The following is a 19,694-nucleotide window of genomic DNA, read 5'->3' on the forward strand; positions in this document are numbered from 1 at the left end:
AAAATGTCAGTCTTACGATGCCTAATGGAGTGAAGTTGCGAAGACTGCTTTGCCAGCTGTTCAACAACTCAGATTTTAGGTTCAGCTACTCAACGTATGTGCTGTCAGAAAATGAAATGACAATTTTCCCCCACTTCAAATCATACTGACTGCACAAAAAAAAATGTAGAAAAGATCGTTGCCATCTGAAGCTTTTACCCTTGGTTCTGGGGTGAGTCAGTGTTGGAGTGTTGTGATGTGTGGTCTACAGAGCAGCCTTGACAGTTCCTAATTCAACTCAATTTATTCCAGCAGGCAAAGTACTGTGATCTCTCCTTGGCCGCGCCCACCACCAAATCAATACGATAACAGTGATTGTATTGTGTTGTCGGACACAAGCGAAGGAGAAGCCCTTTATAAAATGAATGAGATACGTTTCTCTATTGACCCAGAGGGAATGAGTGGAAGAGGCAAGCATCCCTTCTCATACTCTGTATGCTGACAGTTAAACTGGTAATGCCTGTCGCAAAAAACGACACTTCCTCTTTGTACATAAATTACTAGTCGAACTCAACGTGCATTTTACTAGTGGCAGGCGCTACTGTGAGGGAAACAACACTGAGTTGGCGTTCACAACGTCTCAATCTTTTTCGAGGCTCCCGCTCTGTTGGTGAGCCTTCACAGCAGTAGAGCGCGTGTTCATCATTGCAGTCAAAAGGAATGAATATCCTTGAAGTCTCTGAGGTCAGCAGAGGAGTCGCAGGCATACACAGTAGCGGTAATGATTACCCAAGGAAGAGACTTAGACTGCTGCTTGGCTTGTAATCAAACATCACAATGATGGCAATGAGCAACATCAGAGGAGTGGCGCAGCCAGCCAGCCAGCCAGCCAGCCAGACAGTCTTCCTCTGTGAATACGCCAGCCTGTGTGATCCTCACAGTCCAGTCTCCCTCTCTCTCTTCATCTCTTCTGTTTGTTCGTTCTCTAGGCACAAATCAGTCACGTAAGGAACACACTGCAGCCTCTGATGACTAGGTAATGGTAATATGGGCATGGCAGGACAGACTAACTGCCATGCCTAATCAACTCAAGGAGAGCGGAGGAAGGGCCTACGGGATTTTGACATTGTTATTGTGTGCATTTAGACATTCTAAAAAGGACTAGCTCAAAGTTGTAAGTTATTTTGTTGACGTCCATTTGTCAAAACGAATGGACATTTGAACAATCTGCATACATACCCCCACACAAACACAACACCTTTGATGCCCCTCCAGTCATATGATTATTTAGTTGGCATAACATACTGTAGGTGGGCTAGTCCATAGCCAGGCTAACTGTCTCAGTCCCCCAAGCTCATGACCCTGCTTCTGAGAGTGAACAATTAGTCTGGAGCAGTCATGCCCCTCAGGTGTAACGCTAGGCAGAACAATCCAAGCAGAGAGAAAGCAGAATTCTAATGAAGTGCAAGGGAGAGCAGAGGGAGCAGAGCTTTACTGAGATGTATGTAACGGAGGACAAACTATGACAGAAAAACAACAGTTTGATCCATTAGGTACATTATATGTTGTAACAGAGGTTAGCAAGGACTGTTTTTGAACAAGGCATTGTGTAATTGGCGTAGAATAGTGTAGATTCCTGTACAAATGGTCCTTCAAGTCTCTGTATAGTTAAAAAGCGAGGTTATTCTTTAGGAGTTTTATAACTTTTCGAGGACTTTTCAATTGTTGAATTGAGTTCTGTTCACTGGTGGTGTAATCTAAGATGTCCTTTATCACCATTTTATCCACCATTTTTAGATTCCTCTGGCATTCTATCTCATTTCCCCATTCACTGAAGCTTATCAATAGCAAAACGGGCTGTTTAGCTTCCATTTGGTGTACAGGTTACTGATTTATAAACACCCACGCCCACTCACGTGCTACTTTACTGTGCATTAAACATACTGTACATTGCACATACTATGCATACCAATGGATGGACACAGGTACACCACAACATACACATGCAGTTAATGGTTCAGTCCCCTATGCTGCAGACCGTAATGTATTCTTACTATAACCTGCAAAGAGAAAACATTAGTCAAAGGGCTTTAACGAGATTACCCCGTAGAGTTCCTAGTCATTTGAGTCTGAGACTCTTGATCACAAGTTCTGCTGCAGTTTGAGGCCATGGATGAAGGAATTAGAATAAGCCTTATACAGGGGAAGGTGGAGGTGAATGTTGGATTTTGTCTCATATCAGGCAGTTGGAGAATTTCATCCACTTAATTGCCTTTTATTAGGAATTGGATAATCCCCTTCAAGGTTCCTTTGTCATTGAGGCAAGGGCACTCCTCTAGTCTCCGTGGTAACTGGGGTAGATGTGGGGAGTTGTCAGAGCGGTTTCAGTACAGTATGTGTGTCAGGATCAGAGAAATGCAGTTAGCCAGGAATGAGGGATTGTGTGTTACTGTGTTAGTCCTAGAAATCAGCTCTGTATCGACATGTATGGCAGCCTCTGACCCCATCAGTGACTGACAATAACACTGCAAACACACAATGTCCGATTGGTCAGACCAGCATTGAATAGTCCTTACCACGGGTACTTCCTGTTTTGGTTTCTGCCTATAGGAAGGGAGGAGCAGGATGGAGGTGTGATCTGATTTGCCAAAAGAAGGGAGGGCCGGGAGGGGCCTTGTAACCATCCTGGAACGGAGAGTAGCAATGGTAGAGTTTTTGAAGCGCAAGTGGCGCAGGCGATGTGTTAACTTCACTAGTGTTTTCTTCAGATTTCCTTTATTAAAGTCACCAGCTACATTAAATGCGGAACCAGGATATGCATTTTCCAGTTTGCACCAAGTCCAGTGTAGATTCTTTAGAGCCATCTGTAACAATGTATTTGAGAAACAACAAGTGCTCATTGTGCAAATGTAGGCTAACAACCAACCCATCTATTGAGAACAACATTATGCTATCACTCAGTTGAATAACTCCCCCTTTACATTTTGGATCCTCATATGGCCTCATTTGAAAATAAACTGATATGTATTATTTACCATTGGCTTGGAGCATTTTGCCACTCACTGACTCCCTGGCCCAGCATTAGCAGTATACCAATCTGTGGCAGTACGTGTTCCATAGAGGTCTTTGGTATACTGTACCTGTGTAACGTTATTGAATCGTGGCGCTGATGTGAGCGGTAGCTGCTCCTCCTTTAGCATTCCAAACACAGCATCAGCGGTGTACTCTAAACACTCCACATCTAGATGGTGTGGGCAGCTCTTCATCATCAGCTGGAGAGAGATTAATGAATTGATCAGTTCAGGTCTGAGTGTAGGTGTGCTCCGAGCCGTCATTCCACTATGAGTTATTAGATGAATAAAGGAAACATTTTTCTTTGTCCCTGATAAAAAAAACATAATAATAATTTGATGGCCTCTCCCTTATGGCTCATCTCTCTCTTTCTCTCCCTCTCTCTATCATTCTTTCCCTCACTCTTTCTCTCCCTCTCTTTTCTCCTCTCTCTCTCTTTCTCTCCCTCTCTTTTCTCCTCTCTCTCTCTCCCTCCATCTTCTCTCTCTCCCTCTCTCCCCTTGTTTTCCCCTTGTTTTCCCATTTGCCTATCTCCCATTAACACATACATAATCCTAACAGAGTGGATAATACCTGAGTCATGATCTTTACACACGCTCAGGTTAATACAGTAGAGCCAAAAGAAAGTGCACACGCACACAGTTATATGCACACAGTCACTCCCTAGGTGCCTGCCTCCCTGCCATGGCTGAGCCACAGGGAACAGCAGTCCACTCAGCAGCCTTTTGTCTTAATGACTCATTTCACCCCTGTGTAGATTCCACTGTGCCATAGGCACACACACTGATGACCCCTCCCTCCTATCCATCTCCCAATTTCCCTCCCCTCTCCATCCCTCCATCTTTCCATCCCCCTGACTCTGCTCTCATGGTGGGATTAACACAGGGCTCATACACAACACTGCAGATGATCCTAAGTGTGTGTCACCTCCCAAGTTGATGCTCGTACAGTAGCAGATTTTAAGCAACTTAATGCACAGTGCGTACAGTACCTCACCTAGCTAATTGGTCATTTGAGTAATGGCAAATGATTCCTCTTCAGACCAATGGATGATGGACCCATCGAGTGACCCCGATCAATGGCACTCGGTGGAGGGAGGCTCCTTTCAGTCCCCTTCACCCTACTGTCCTGCCATTCCCTGATTGATCCATTGATTAGCGATCCGTTGCTCCTGCCTGGCTGTGCCAGCCTTGGAGATGGTATTGTGTGGGACTGTAGATGGTATTGGCCCCCTCTCACCCCTTTCTAATGCCTGTCTCCCTCCCTCCCCCATACACTTAAATTACATTTCATTTAATGTATTGACGTTTATTACTGTACAGTATGTGAACTCTATGGGAGAGGAGGGTCAAAGTTATTGACACCTTCTTTCCTCAATGACAGCTTCTGGGCAGGTAGATCAATAACCACCCATATGTTGGGTCTTTGTCTTAGTCCCGTTTTATTGTGTTAGATTTAACCTAAAAGCCCTCCAACACTAAAATGATGCGTTAGATTTCCATTGATTATATGGAGAAAACCACTACCTCCATTGAATTAATCATTGTGTTATCAAATTCCTTGTCTGCAGCTAAGCCTGGCGTTATGGCGACATTGAGACCATGTCGATAGGATCATTGTGATGTATGTCATTCTAACCTGAACTTCCTCTCTCTCTGTTACAGGGTAGTAATGTGATGGAGGAGCAGGACCTGAGGGAGATAGGCATCACAGACGCAGGACATCGGAGGAAGATCCTGCATGCAGCTCGATCCCTACCTAAGGTTCCCCCATGGCCCCCTTGCAGCATTGTAGCTCTACTAGTTAGTGTGACTGGCCCTGACTGTGTGGGGTCATTGTGTGACTGTGAGCCTCCCCCTGCAGGTGAAGGCCCTGGGCTGTGACGGCAGCAGCTCTCTGTCCTCCTGGCTGGACCTCCTGGGCCTGCAGGAGTACCAACACAGCTTCCTGTCCAGCGGATACCGTAGCCTCGACTGTGTCAAGAACCTGTGGGAACTGGAGATTGTCAACGTGAGTGTGCCTCTCTGAAATGTAGTTTGAGCGACAACATTTCGAAGTAGCCATTTAATTTAATAGTTAATATGTGCTAAATGGCAACATGCTCTATGGTTGTGTTTACTTGTCTCTCCAGGTGCTGAAGATCTCCCTGTTGGGACACAGGAAACGGATCATCGCCTCGCTGGCAGAGCAGCCTTATGAGGAACCTCCTGTCAAGCCCCCCCGCCTGTCCCAGATCAGGTGTCAGGACCTGGTATCCCAGACCTCCTCTCCCATCAGTCACATGGACTCCTATACGGGCCGCTCCATGGACCCCATCCTGCCCCTGGGGGAGCCTGGGGGGAGGAAGGGGCCCAACACCGAATACGATGTGGCCCCCCACCGTTCCCGCAGTGAACGACACCGATCACATGAGAGGTATGAGGAGCGGCATGAGCCTCGTCTGACCCTGCGACCCCCCAGCATGGCAGCACCCTACACCCCTGTACAGAACTGGCACCACCAGCCTGAGAAGCTCATCTTTGAATCCTGTGGATATGAAGCCAATGTAAGGGCTCTCTTCCTGTTGTAACTCACTAAGGGCTCTCTTCCTGTTGTAACTCACTAAGGGCTCTCTTCCTGTTGTAACTCACTAAGGGCTCTCTTCCTGTTGTAACTCACTAAGGGCTCTCTTCCTGTTGTAACTCACTAAGAGCTCTCTTCCTGTTGTAACTCACTAAGGGCTCTCTTCCTGTTGTAACTCACTAAGGGCTCTCTTCGTGTTGTAACTCACTAAGGGCTTTCTTCGTGTTGTAACTCACTAAGGGCTCTCTTCCTGTTGTAACTCACTAAGGGCTCTCTTCGTGTTGTAACTCACTAAGGGATTTCTTCCTGTTGTAACTCACTAAGGGCTTTCTTCGTTTTGTAACTCACTAAGGGATTCTTCCTGTTGTAACTCACTAAGGGCTCTCTTCCTGTTGTAACTCACTAAGGGCTTTCTTTAATACAGATGGTCTCCCACTCTCTGTACTACTATATTAATGTCCTGCTCTCCTCTCTCCAGTACCTGGGATCTATGCTCATCAAGGAGCTACGGGGGACCGAGTCCACCCAGGATGCCTGTGCCAAAATGAGGGTAGGTCTAGCCTCTGTTTCTCCAGAGAGACTGTTATCTAACATTTCAGCTTATATCTGTTGATTTTTCTCCCCTTTGTTGCAACTTGTATTGTCTTAAATTTGATTCATTGTACCTGCTGTTGCTCTTTTATTGGGACCTGTGCTTTCCTGATAACAGGAACCCAAGCTAATGTTCTCCTTTTCATGCTATACATCTCTGTCGCTCAGAGGTCAACAGAGCAGATGAAGAAGGTCCCCACTATCGTCCTCTCCATCACCTATAAAGGGGTGAAGTTCATTGATGCGGCCAATAAGGTTGGTTGGCGGGGTGCCCCCTTTTCACCTTAGGCCTGATCCATACAGCGATATCTGACAACTAGACAGATTAGTCTCTCTCATACACACACCCCAGCCATGGAGGCTAGACACCAGAGGAAGCAGCCCAGTATCACACCACACCTGTCACATTAATCCAGCCCAACCCTCTCCCTCCTACTAAATTTCACCCCTGTCTATTAAGTGAGTCATAGACATGACAGATAGTCCTTTAATAGGGCAGTAGGTCGAGGGGTTGAACTTTTAGTTCATATTGGTCATATTAACCATTTTTTCCCATGATGGAGATGTGAAAGTGGTTGGTGTTATTGCCGCTGTGACTCCACATTAATCTTGGTTCCTCCTCCAAATACAGAACATCATTGCAGAACATGAAATCCGGAACATCTCGTGCGCGGCCCAGGACCCAGAGGATCTGTGCACGTTTGCCTACATCACCAAGGACCTGCAGACCAACCACCACTACTGCCATGTGTTCAGCACAGTGGACGTGGTGAGAATACCTGCTTACACATCAGCCCACTCATCTACTCTAGCCTGCCGTGGCTTCATTGTATACTATGCTATTGGATTAGTTGCAGAATACATCCAACTTCAGACTGCTCGTAAGAGCTCTACTTCTGAAATATTGCCCTGCGGTGTGACAATTCCATGCAGAGACACTGTTCCCCAGTCCTGTCCACAGAGCATAGTTTCTCTCTGATATCCTCTCCTTTTGTCCTCATGTGGGATACTTCCCAGCCACCGTCTTCAATTCTCAGAGGAGATGTGACTGACTGGCAGCAGCACTGCAACACTGTTATCTTTACTTTCTCGACCCGCTTACGTCACTGTGAGGTTTCTCACTTTGGCAACGCTGATGGCCTTCATTCTTCACCACACCATTCCTCCTGATAACTGGTTATCTGACTAAACGCTAAGGCTTCTCAAATATAATACCGCAGGGGTCATCGAAAGCCACTGACTGACTACTAGAGTCTGGTCACATAGAAATACAATTCATAGAATGACCATCCCCATTCATGTCAATGGGTGTTTGTTTATGGCTGGTTCCACCTTTCTGACATGTCTGCTGATGACTATCTGAGGTGGGGGAGTATAATAACCCTGAGATGTGATCAGAGATTTTAAACAGTAATGACCAGGCTGTTACTGGACTCCACAGGCTCATTTATCACCAGCCCACACAGTAGTACAGATCCCAGATCAGATCAAAGGATATAAACAGAAATACATTTCACCACACAGGAATAAGCGGTGTTTCTGTTTTTCTTAGGGTGGAGTTGTTTTGTCACTTAACTTTACAAGATGGGCTTGGTGTTTAATTATGTCTCACTTGAGTGGGTTGAGCTGCCCAGTGGTGCTGTATGTGTCAGAGGAAGCCATTCAAATCTTTCTCTTTGGAAAACAAATCAAGGACTTTTGGGGTGTACAAATAAACACACACACAGACCCCCCCCCCCCCCCCCCCCAATGTTTTGGTCTCAGTCTCTGGTCCTGAGTGTGTGTTCACCTTCACCTGGTCCTAGCCACTAATTAGAATCTATGTTTTAATGTGATGCAGCTCCAGTTGGTTTGCAGTAGCAGGTGTTTGTAGCCAGGGGACAGAGAGGGAACAGCTTGCTGTCTCGCTACACTTCCTCTCTACCTGACAGCTCTGCCTGCCATTGAGTTGGGTCTTTTTACAAAGTGATGCAGACAAATAAACATAACAAATTAAGTCATAGATTCCATTGTCTGACTAAGAGCATCTCTCCTGGAAGTTACTCTCCACTTCTCCACTTCAATCTGATTGATGCAACAGCGTTCATATTCAGGAGCTCTGTCTGTCTGTCTGTCTGTCGCTGTCTCGAATACTGAGTAGGATTCTGTCTCCTCCCCCTCTGGTAGAACCTGACCTATGAAATCATCCTGACGCTGGGACAGGCATTTGAGGTGGCCTATCAGTTAGCTCTCCAGGCCCAGAGGACCAAACAGCACCAGGGCATCCCAGCAGGACCCGGGGCAGAGGTCATCGAGACCAAATCCAGCCGGCCCGTTCCCAAACCACGGGGTGGCGTAAGGAAATCAGGGGTGAGTTTGTCACATGCGCACACAGACAATTCTCTTCTGATTTGGACAGGAAAAAAACAAGTGATTTATCAAAATGCTGCAGCTCCTTACATCATTGTGAATACATTGTGAAAATCTGCCAGTAGCATTAAAACGTTAAGGAATGGATTGCCACTGAACACGTGCGGCTGGTGGTACCTTAATTAGGGAGGACGGGCTCATTGTAATTGCTGGAACGGAATAAATTGAATGGTATCAAACACATGGGTTCCATTCATTTGATACAGGTAACTGCCAAAATAAAGGGAACACCAACATAAAGTGTCTTAATAGGGTGTTGGGCACCACGAGCCAGAACAGCTTCAATACACCTCGGCATAGATTCTACAAGGTTCTACAAGCGATTGATTACACACAAAAATTCCATCATTTGGTGTTTTGTTGATGGTGGTGGAAAACGGTGTCTCAGGCGCCACTCCAGAATCTCCCATAAGTGTTCAATTGGGTTGATCTGGTGACTGAGACACACACACACCTCCTTAAAACCCCTTATGTTCCTTTGAAACCCCTCTTTCAAAGTCACTGAGATCTCTTCTTCTAGCCGTGGTAGACAAAATAATGGGCAACTGGGCATTTTTATACATGACCCTAAGCATGATGGGATGTTTTAATTGCTTAATTAACTCAGGAACCACACCTGTGTGGAAGCACCTGCTTTCATTATACTTTGTATCTATAATTTACTCAAGTGTTTCTTTATTTTGGCAGTTACCTGTACCATTCAATTCACTCCATCCCAGCCACTATTATGAGCTGTCCTGCTCTCACCAGCCTCCTGTGCCACTGAATGATAATGTGATGATCACAGGGCTGCTTGGACTATTTATTATATATATCAAACAGAAGGTGTGTTCATACACAATCCTTTCCCTTAGGAAAATTGTGTTATTTTGACATAGCATGAAAACAGCACAATGACGAACACCCCTAAAAACAAGCTACCACACCTTTGTCATGGCTGTGCTTTGGGATTAACAGCTATATACTGACGCTATTAGCAGAGGGGTTTCATTATGTAATGCCTTTTTCTGCGGGAGGTATCAAATGACAGGTACCAGTCCCATCCCTCCCATCGGTACACACACCTGAAATCTCATGTCCCCCAGTTACTGGACTAAGCAGGGTGTTGTGAGAATCTGTCCCTTCTTCCTGTTCTGTTTCAGTCCTCCCCATTCTGGTGTTCCACCGTCCCTGGACAGCCCGTATTTCTTCTCTCTCTTGTCCTTTCACTTCCCCTGTGTTAATGTCTGTCTCTCGCTCTCTTCCTGTCTGTCCTGTCTGTCTCTTCCAGGACTCTCCTCTCCTGCTGGACAGTCGCTCCTGCTGTTACTGTCTCACCTGCACCACCCACCGTCCCTCCTTCCTCCCACTGTACCACTCTGCCAGCCCTGTTGCCCAGGTGCTGCTCTCTCCCTCTCTCCTCATCCTCCTTTCTCCCCTTCCTCATCCTTTGATCATCCACCCTTTCTGCATAATTGTATGTGTTACTGCCTTGGCTTGATCGATCCCCCTATTACCAATCCTTCACCAAAAACTCACATTTATCTCCTCCCCTTCAATCCATCCACATTACTCCTTTGTCTCTCCTCTTCACGCCTCATTTCTTCTCTGTTTTTGTCTCAATGGGGTTCTCAACCTGGAGTCACACAACTTTTTTTCTTTCAAAAAGATGACGTCATGTTGAGACACCATCAACTCTCTGTTGGTTACTGTGTTGTTCTTTACTGGGCCCCTTGATAGTTGTAAAGCCCTTGGGAGCCCCCTAGTGGTATGAACATTCCAGGTTGGGAATCACACTTGATTTGCTGATGTGATGTGGTATATCTTGGTCCTCACTGGTTCCTCTGTTAAGGTTTTCTTACTCACACTTAGTACATTTTACTGTGCTTCAATGAGTAATCAGTTCCTGTCATGATCTCTCTGTTTGCACAACATGTTCAGGCACAATACACTGTTGTAGCGGTATTGTTAGAGAGGAGCAAAATATATTTTGTTTGGGCGCCAAGCAGGCTCCGTGCAGGATTTCACCACCCCGTGATCTTAGAATGACTAACATGTAATTCAGCCTACTAATTGCATTTATTTGCCTGTTGACTCTCACCCTAAGAAGTGTCAAATCCTGTATCTGAGCCCCTTCTGTGTCCCCTACCCCAGCAGGTGGACCCGTTGGAGCTGGAAGTGGACTCCCAGTCCCAGGGCAGCACCACGTGGCTGGTGGACCCTGTCCCCAAAGACTCCAAGAGGACCATCAGCACTAAGTACGAGACCACCATATTCTGAGTGGACCCGACACATCTCCCGCCCTCTGCCCTTTGACACTGGGCTTGACCTTCTGACTTACTGTACCTTTCCTCCTCCTCCTCCATCTGTGTGCCTTTCACTGTGACTCTGCCTCTTTCTCAGGAGGGCCAGAACCCTCCTGCCCTCCTCTGTCTCCACCTATCCTCTGCCTCCACCTCCTCTCCTCTGTCTGCTGAAAGACTCAACTTCTCTCCTCCCCCTGTCTGTTATTCAGTCTACCATTATGAGACCTGCCTCTTCTGTCCTTGCCTCGCCACTGCCTCTCCCCCTGACCACAAATCTGTTAGTGGGGACTAGCTGAACAACCTCCTGGACTAACACCCTGATCCCTGCTCCTTTTCACTGTGTTAAACTGCTGACTCCTCTGGGCCCTGAATCATTGCTCTGTGATCATCGTACAGTATGTTCCTAGGCATTTGGTTCCCCTTGCCTCTGTGAAGCATGATACTCTACCTTGTCCTTCCACTTTCCTCACATTGACACTGTTAGTTCTGCTTAAACTGTTCTACTGTATGGTGCTGTTATTCAGTACCCCTAACTATGATGTGTGTAGGACAGCTAATGTAATCCACAAATCCAGTCACTGATTACGTTTGTCCAGTGGCTACTATCTCCATTCTACCTACCTATCTCCCCACTCCTCACCATTCCTCTTTCCCTCCCCCAAATTCTCTTTGGACAATCCTTAATTTTTCTATCCATCCATCTATCCCTCCTTCCTTTTTCCTTTCTCCTCTGGGTGCTTTTACTGCTCTACCAGGCGACGGCCACTGTGAGGCGCTCTTGAAGAACTTTCCCCTTCCTTGTTTCCTGAACTTTAAACTCCTGACTCCAGTGCTCAGAAACAAATATCTGATTCTCTACAGCGAAGGATCACGTACCTGGATGAACATTGTTTCCAGAAGATTCATCTGTGAGAGACTCCCTGTTCCATTGTTGTAGTTCTATGCACATTAGTAGGAACATTGCCTGTTTCTCTGCAAGGGGATGGAAGACAACTCTGGACTAAACCCTAACCCCCCCCCCACCCCCCTAGAATTGGCCCATTTGGGTTAACAGAGGGAAGGGCATGTTGATTTTATTATCGCTCTTTGTGTCGGTTTCCCATACTTAATCTGAGTCTGGGAAACTGGCCCTCTGTGTTATGCTGCCAAAGTAGGCTAGGGTCCAGCACTGTGATAGGAGATCTCTACTGGTAGCTATTGGAGTTAACATTGATGGGGGATAGATAGGACACAGAGGTTCAAACATATCATGGTGTCCTACATAGATGTCCTCACTGTTATAGACAGCAGTGTGGGAAATCAATCTGAGCATGCCTTGCTCTTTGACTGAGAATTTGATATCTAGTGCAATCCTTATTTGGAGTGTCATGAAAACTTTGTGAATGCTTGGATGCTGGAGAAATATGTGCATCAAATATGATATGAGGATAACTTAAATGGACTGTTTATTCAATAGAGAATGAGCCAAAATGCATGAATTCTGCTCTAGCCACCAGTAATAGACTTGGGTGACGGTTTCAGTCTAATTACCCAGCCTAGCCGGTAGATCCGTCAATATAGGGCTGATCGGTTATATTAACCTTAATGAGGAGGAGAGCTCATCAAATCTCTCACTGGAGAGGAGTGGTTAGGTGAAATGCGTCAAAAGAATAAACTGCTGTACCATCCATCTTTCCTAATCCAAGCATGTCTTAATGGACTGAAAAATGAAGGCATAACCTTGTCAAGGCACATATTCTGTTTAGTTGGCATCTAGTCCATCCACTGTGGTTAAACAGAGGCTGATGTATACAGATTAAAAGTACAGCATTACATAATGTTGCTATACTTTAGGTGTGGTGCATTCAGTGTTCTCATTTGAAATCGTATCACTCTTTGCATCGATCTAAATTTCTAACTCATCGCCATATTCCAAATAGTGCCAAGATGCAATCAACCCAATGTCTGTTGGAAGTAAACCGGGAAATAGGAGACTTTCTTTTTTTCCCTTTCATTTTCCTTCTTCTTTTTTCACTACTCATTCAGTTTCTCCTTTATGTTCATCATGTTGTCATTAATGACTGTCTGTTTGTTTTACTATTCACCCTGCCTCAGTCGATATTCAGTGCTAACATGGAAGCGGAATTTAATCATTATCTAGAAAAATCTGTTATCTTGATATCTACGCCATCTTGTTTTCAGTTGGCTCAGTTATGTTTTTACATTATTTTAACCCCAGTGCTGTGTTGGTGTGTGTCTCCCTTCCATGTAGCTGACTACCATGACCGGACACCCAGCCAGAGTGAGAGGTCAGGGGTGACCCATACCTATGGGGTTGTGTTGTGTGGCAGGATGCATTTTTGGAAGCAGGAGAAAGGCCACTGTCCATGCACCCTTCCTACCAGTACCACTGGAGACATGCTTACATACACCAGGAGGGCCCTACCTCCTCCCTGACACCCCTGGACCTCTCCTCATGCTCCACTCCTTCTCACCTCCACTGAGGTGTTCAGCTCCAGGGGTCAGCGCTGTAGTTCTGTATCACACAGACAGGAAGTCAGCCCCCAAGCAGTAGGCCCAAACAACCAACATCCTCACTGCATCCACTTACTTACACGGGAAAATGGACTCAACGTGTCAAAGCTTGTTCAGTTATCCAGAGACTGAAAGGTGGGTGTTTGTTTGGTAGGCATCTCTTTCAATGTGAAGCACTCGACTTTAACATCCCTCCTTTTCTGTTTTTATTTTTTACAAATGTAAACATGTTTATCCTTGACAGGCCAGTGAATGCTGTTCAGACAGTGTATTTTATCTACGGGGGTTCGAGAGTGTCTTGTTCCCAGTTGTTGTTTTTCCCTGACATTTTGTGACTTGTGTATCCATTCCATGAGAGTTGAAGATGGATGCTTCTCTAGATCGATCCCTCAGAGGGGCCTTTCCCATACACGTGTATGTGTCTTCGCTGAGGGCTACGCTAAGCTAATGTTTACTCTGACAGGGAATTTTATTAAGGTACAGACAGTGGTAATCAACATAAAAATATATTTTTGAGAAAAGAAGTAGAGATCTACCTGGATATCTCACTGGGAAATGGGAGACAGATTTAGATAAAGGAATGCATTAAAGTTGTCCTCGGTATGCTATGCTCACTAGGGTACGATTGGGTAGAATAATTACCATATGAGATTCAGCAGTACACTCACAGGCTTTCTCATGTCCATCCATTCAAGCACCGAGTCAGTTACATCAAAGCATCGCTTTATTTTCATTTTCTCATTCATAACATACAGAACTGTGATAGTTAATGTAATAGTGTACAGGAGGAATAATCTGACATGGATGAAGTTTGGAGGGCTGTTCAACTGACACTACAGCAACTTTTAAAAACAGGGGGTGTCTTTTGTATGTTTAAACTGTTCAGTTACTGGAAACTATAGGACCTGTTAGGAGGTACTGTGATGGCCTTTTATCCCCCCTGAATCGATTTGATTTATTTTAAACTAGTCAATCCAGAAAACCAGTCCTGTAAGATTTTAGGTACAATATGGTACACAGTGTTTTCTCCCTATATGGTATCTCTCCTGGTACGTTGACTGTTTTCTGTTTTGGGTACTCTGTGTTCAGCTGGAGTGTTGCGCCTCTGTGGGTACATAGACTAGCTATATGGTACTCACTCTATATGATACAGCTGTCTTTAGCTGGTTGATGTGAGCACCTGCAGCTATCAACCTGGTCCTGTCTCCGCGTTTGCACATAAGGATCATGGGTAGTACAATGGGACTATTCTGATGATATTAATGAAGACTATGATGATGATAACAATGATATTGGATTGTAAATTAATCTCTAGCAGTCTGTATTTTGATACTTGAATGATTTTGTTTTTATAGATATCTATGTATATACGTATGTAATTGTTTTGCCACATTTGTAAAAAAGGACTGTCTTATTAAGTTCAACATATCATGATACTGTTAGGTTCTAATTTTGAGTAAATCACTCACGGACACTAGAGAAGCTTAACCAAGTTTAAATCTTCCCAAAGGGTTGTTACAGCTGTAATTCAGACACAGACATGGCTTCCCCAGTGGTAGTATTCATACCCAACCTTGGGTGGAGTCTCCTTATCTCGAAACATTGCATCATTCTTGCTAATCAGGGAGCAAAGTGACATGAGCCTTCAACGGTTTCTCCCCTTATCAGTACTGCCACATGTGATCGTGTTCCCTGCACTCAGCCCCTCCCAAGCTTCATTATGGCTCCCCTCATGTCTCTTTAGTACCTAATGTTCCTATACTTCTGAGTATAACAATGTTCAAAGTTTCACCCCTGCTTCCAACAATACCCAACGATTGAAAACGGGCCGAGAGAAAGAACTCAGAGGGACATCACTACAGAAACAAAGAAAAAAGATTGTAAATTACCTTTGGGCTTCCAGTCCTTTTTTATGGTTATTATTTTTCATAATTGTACAACTAATAAATGAAGAAATTATTAACCAGATTCCTCTGGTCTTTTTTTCTATGTACTTGACAATCATTCAGCCATGAAGAATTCCATACTGTTCTTAGTACTGTAGGCTCTGATTGTCTTGTGACTACACACACATTTAGAGAAAAGGTAATGATGATAGTATGATGAACCAACATGATCACGTCTTAGCATGCACGGTTACCTGACAGGCTTGGTGTTGCATCTACTGACACATTCAATTTGATATTCAGACAGTTACCAAAGTGAAAGTCCCATTAGACTTCAGTGGTTAATGTTTACTGAAGACCTGGATAGTCAATAACATCTCTAACTACATTTCTATAGAAATGTTTTGTTTTATTGCTTTATACTATAAATGTGTAAAAGCTGAAATGTCACATGCTTGTCGGGTGTCAAACGTGTAAGAGCTTGTATGTGAAGGGGAAAGGCAAACCAGTGACTGTGATGAAGGGTGGGCGTTAGTTTTGCATCGCCCTGAGTGGGCAGAGCTAGCACATTTTAGACCATCTATTGGTTCTTAAGTGAAATCTCCACCTATCCGGCGCACTGGGATGCAAAACGAGCGTGCCGGTGTTTTTCGAGACAAAGCAATCAAATATATTTATAAAGCCCTTTTAACATCAGCCGATGTCACAAAGTGCTGTACAGAAACCCAGCCTAAAACCCCAAATAGAAAGCAATGCAGATGTAGAAGCACGGTGGCTAGGTCAAAAGAGAGATCAGGGTCCAGAGTAAAGCCAAGTTCCTTCAGTTTTATTTGAGACGACTGTACAACCATCAAGATTAATTGTCTGATCCAACAGAAGACCTCTTTGTTTCTTGGGACCTAGAACTAGCATCTCTGTTTTGCCCGAGTTTAAAAGTAAAACATAAGCCGCCATCCATTTCCTTATGTCTGAAACACAGGCTTCCAGGGAGGGCAATTTGGGGGCTTTGCCATGTTTAATCGAAATGTACAGCTGTGTATCGTCCGCATAGCAGTGAAAGTTAACATTGTTTCCAAATGATAACATCAAGAGGTAAAATATATAGTGAAAACTATAGTGGTCCAAAAACGGAACCTTGAGAAACATCAACATTTACAGTTGATTTGTCAGAGGACAAACCATCCACAGAGACAAACTAATATCTTTCTGACAGATAAGATCTAAACCAGGTCAGAACTTGTCCGTGTAGACCAATTTGGGTTTCCATTCTCTCCAAAAAATGGTATCAAAAGCATCACTAAGGTCTAGGAGCACGAGGACAGATGCAGAGCCTTGGTCTGACGCCATTAAAATGTAATTTACCACCTTCACGAGTGCAGTCTCAGTGCTATGATGGGGTCTAAAACCAGACTGAAGCGTTTCGTATACATTGTCTTCAGGAAGGCAGTGAGTTGCTGTGCAACAGATTTTTCAATTTTTTTGAGGAATGGAAGATTCGATATAGGCCGATTTAGTTTTTTATATTTTCTGGGTCAAGATTTGGCTTTTTCAAGAGAGGCTTTATTACTGCCACTTTTAGTGAGTTTGGTACACATCCGGTGGATAGAGAGCCATTTATTATGTTCAACATAGGAGAGCCAAGCACAGGAAGCAGCTCTTTCCGTAGTTTAGTTGAAATAGGGTCGAGTATCTAGCTTGAAGGTTTAGAGGCCAAGACTATTTTCAATGTGTCAAGAGATATTAAAACACTTGAGTGTCTCCCTTGATCCTAGGTCCTGGCAGTGTTATACAGACTCAGGACAACTGAGCTGTGGAGAAATACGCAGGTTTAAAAACCCGATAAACCTGATGACCCAATAGTCCAGGATTATGAGGACTGGAAAAAACTATGTCCAGAGTATGACTGTGGCACTGAGTAGGTCCGGAGACCTGTTGGACAAAACCCACTGAGTCGATGATGGCTCCGAAAGCCTTTTGGAGTGGGTCTGTGGACTTTTCCATGTGAATATTAAAGTCACCAAAAATGTTAATATTAGCTGCCATTACTACAAGGTCAGATAGGAACTCAGTGTGGAACTCTGTATACGGCCCAGGAGGCCTGTAAACGGTAGCTATAAGAGTAGGCTGCATAGATTTCATGACTAGAAGCTCAGACGAAAACGCAGCCTTTTTTTTGTATATTGAAATTTGCTATCATAAATGTTAGCAACACCTCCGCCTTTGCGGGATGTGCGGGGGATATGGTCACTAGTGTAACCAGGAGAGGCCTCATTTAACACTGTAAATTTATCAGGCTTAAGCCATGTTTCAGTCAGGCCAATCACATCAAGATTATGATCAGTGATTAGTTAATTGACTATAACTGCCTTGGAAATAACATTAAGTAGCCTTATTTTGAGATGTGAGATATCACAATCGCTTTCAATAATGACAGGAATGGAGGTCTTTATTCCAGTGAGATTGCGAAGGCGAACACCGCCATGTTACATTTTGCCCAACCTAGATCGAGGCACAGCCACCATCAATGGGGATAGCTGAGCTGACTCCACTAAGCTGGCAGGGTGGCTAACAGCCTGATGCCTGGCCTGCACCCAATCTCATTGTGGAGCTAGAGCCCTGTCTATGTTCAAATCAAAATCAAATCAAATGTATTTATATAACCCTTCGTACTTCAGCTGATATCTCAAAGTGCTGTACAGAAACCCAGCCTAAAACCCCAAACAGCAAGCAATGCAAGTGTAGAAGCACGGTGGCTAGGAAAAGCTCCCTAGAAAGGCCAGAACCTAGGAAGAAACCTAGAGAGGAACCAGGCTATGAGGGGTGGCCAGTCCTCTTCTGGCTGTGCCGGGTGGAGATTATAACAGAACATGGCCAAGATGTTCAAATGTTCCTAAATGACCAGCATGGTCCAATAATAATAATCACAGGCAGAACAGTTGAAACTGGAGCAGCAGCACGGCCAGGTGGACTGGGGACAGCAAGGAGGAGTCATGCCAGGTAGTCCTGAGGCATGGTCCTAGGGCTCAGGTCCTCTGAGAGAGAAAGAGAGAATTAGAGAGAGCATACTTAAATTCACACAGGACACCAGATAGGACAGGAGAAGCACTCCAGATATAACAAACTGACCCTAGCCCCCGGACACAAACTACTGCAGCATAAATACTGGAGGCTGAGACAGGAGGGCTCGTCAAACCCGTACTATTGCTGCTGCAGTCAGCCAACAATGATTTGCTGAAACTGCTGCTGGCTGTGCACGAACGAGCTGAGCGCCTGCTGGTAATGTCTCTCACAATGCACTTTTGCAGCCAGGCACTTGTGCTGTGACTGAGTGTGACAGAGAAAATCGTTTTTGTGTCATTTAGAGGGAAATGCGTGCATTTTAGCCTTTGAGTCACTTTTCAAAAGTTGCTAAAAGTTCCAAATCAATTTTTAAAAGTAGCTAAATTTGTTGCTAGGTGCTGTTTGAAAAAAATGGTAGTCTGAAAAGTTGCTAAATCTAGCAACAAAATGGCTAAATTGGCATCACTGATTCCCAGAAAGAGGGGCAATTATCTACAAATGCTATATTTTGGGAGGGGCAGAAAACAGTTTTCAACCAGTGATTGACTTGTTAGACTGCTGTAGAGCTAGCTCATCACTCCCCCTAACTGGGAGGGAGCCAGAGACAATTTCTCGATCCCGACACATCTTTCTAGCTGATTTACAAGTTGAATCTATGTTGCACTTGGTGACCTCTGACTGTTTCATCCTAACATCGTTGGAGCCGACGTGGATAACAATAACCCTATACTCGCCAGTTTTAGCTTTAGCCAGCACCACCTTCATATTAGCCTTTACGTCGGTAGCTCTGCCCCCTGGTAAACAGTGTATGATCGCTGGATGATTATTTTAAAGTCTAACACTACGGGTAATGGAGTCGCCAATGACTAGGGTGTTCAGTTTGACAGAGCTAATGGTGGAGGAGAGACCAGAGAGACTCGGACTCTACTCGTTGTTTAATTGGGAGAACCGGTTGAACGTTTCTGCTGGCTGAATGAGGACACCGGTTGAGCATTCCTACAGTATTTCCTTCCAGAAGCCATGAGAAAAATGTCCCGCTCTGGGGACTGTGAAGGGATTTATACTACTATCTGTACTTAACAGCACATACGCTGTTTCATCCTTTCCTACACCTAAATGACTACACCTCCTTTCCTACACCTAAATACGTTCTCCTGTATATTATGAGTACAACGACTACAATTAGGAGGCATAATGTTAATGTTACTACTAGCTTCGGCTGGTGGAGGTCGTGTAGAACCATGTCCAGATAAAGCGTCCGGGGTGAACATGTTGAATGAAAAAAAAAAGTACAGCGAAGAAAAAAAAAATATATATATAATGGTAATTAAAAAGT

The 19,694-nt window shown here is 44.7% G+C and overlaps 1 protein-coding gene across 9 annotated transcripts in view; it reads left to right on the top strand.

Moving 5' to 3' along the window:
* Positions 1-15,375, top strand: part of LOC110492183 (ankyrin repeat and SAM domain-containing protein 1A) — a 114,045-nt gene extending 98,670 nt beyond the window's left edge. For 5 of the 9 annotated variants that reach the window (XM_036947136.1, XM_036947137.1, XM_036947138.1 and 2 more), the window contains 10 exons: positions 4,716-4,814; positions 4,915-5,061; positions 5,183-5,596; positions 6,092-6,163; positions 6,373-6,459; positions 6,836-6,973; positions 8,371-8,553; positions 9,884-9,991; positions 10,747-10,850; positions 13,150-15,375. In XM_036947136.1, the coding sequence (XP_036803031.1) occupies positions 4,716-4,814; positions 4,915-5,061; positions 5,183-5,596; positions 6,092-6,163; positions 6,373-6,459; positions 6,836-6,973; positions 8,371-8,553; positions 9,884-9,991; positions 10,747-10,850; positions 13,150-13,153 (1,356 nt within the window). In that variant the 3' untranslated portion in view covers positions 13,154-15,375. The other 4 variants (XM_036947143.1, XM_036947144.1, XM_036947141.1 and 1 more) reach the window with 4 other exon arrangements.
* Positions 15,376-19,694: the final 4,319 nt, after the last annotated feature.

Source organism: Oncorhynchus mykiss, chromosome 16 (genome assembly GCF_013265735.2).
Source record: "Oncorhynchus mykiss isolate Arlee chromosome 16, USDA_OmykA_1.1, whole genome shotgun sequence".
Classification (NCBI taxonomy): domain Eukaryota; kingdom Metazoa; phylum Chordata; class Actinopteri; order Salmoniformes; family Salmonidae; genus Oncorhynchus; species Oncorhynchus mykiss.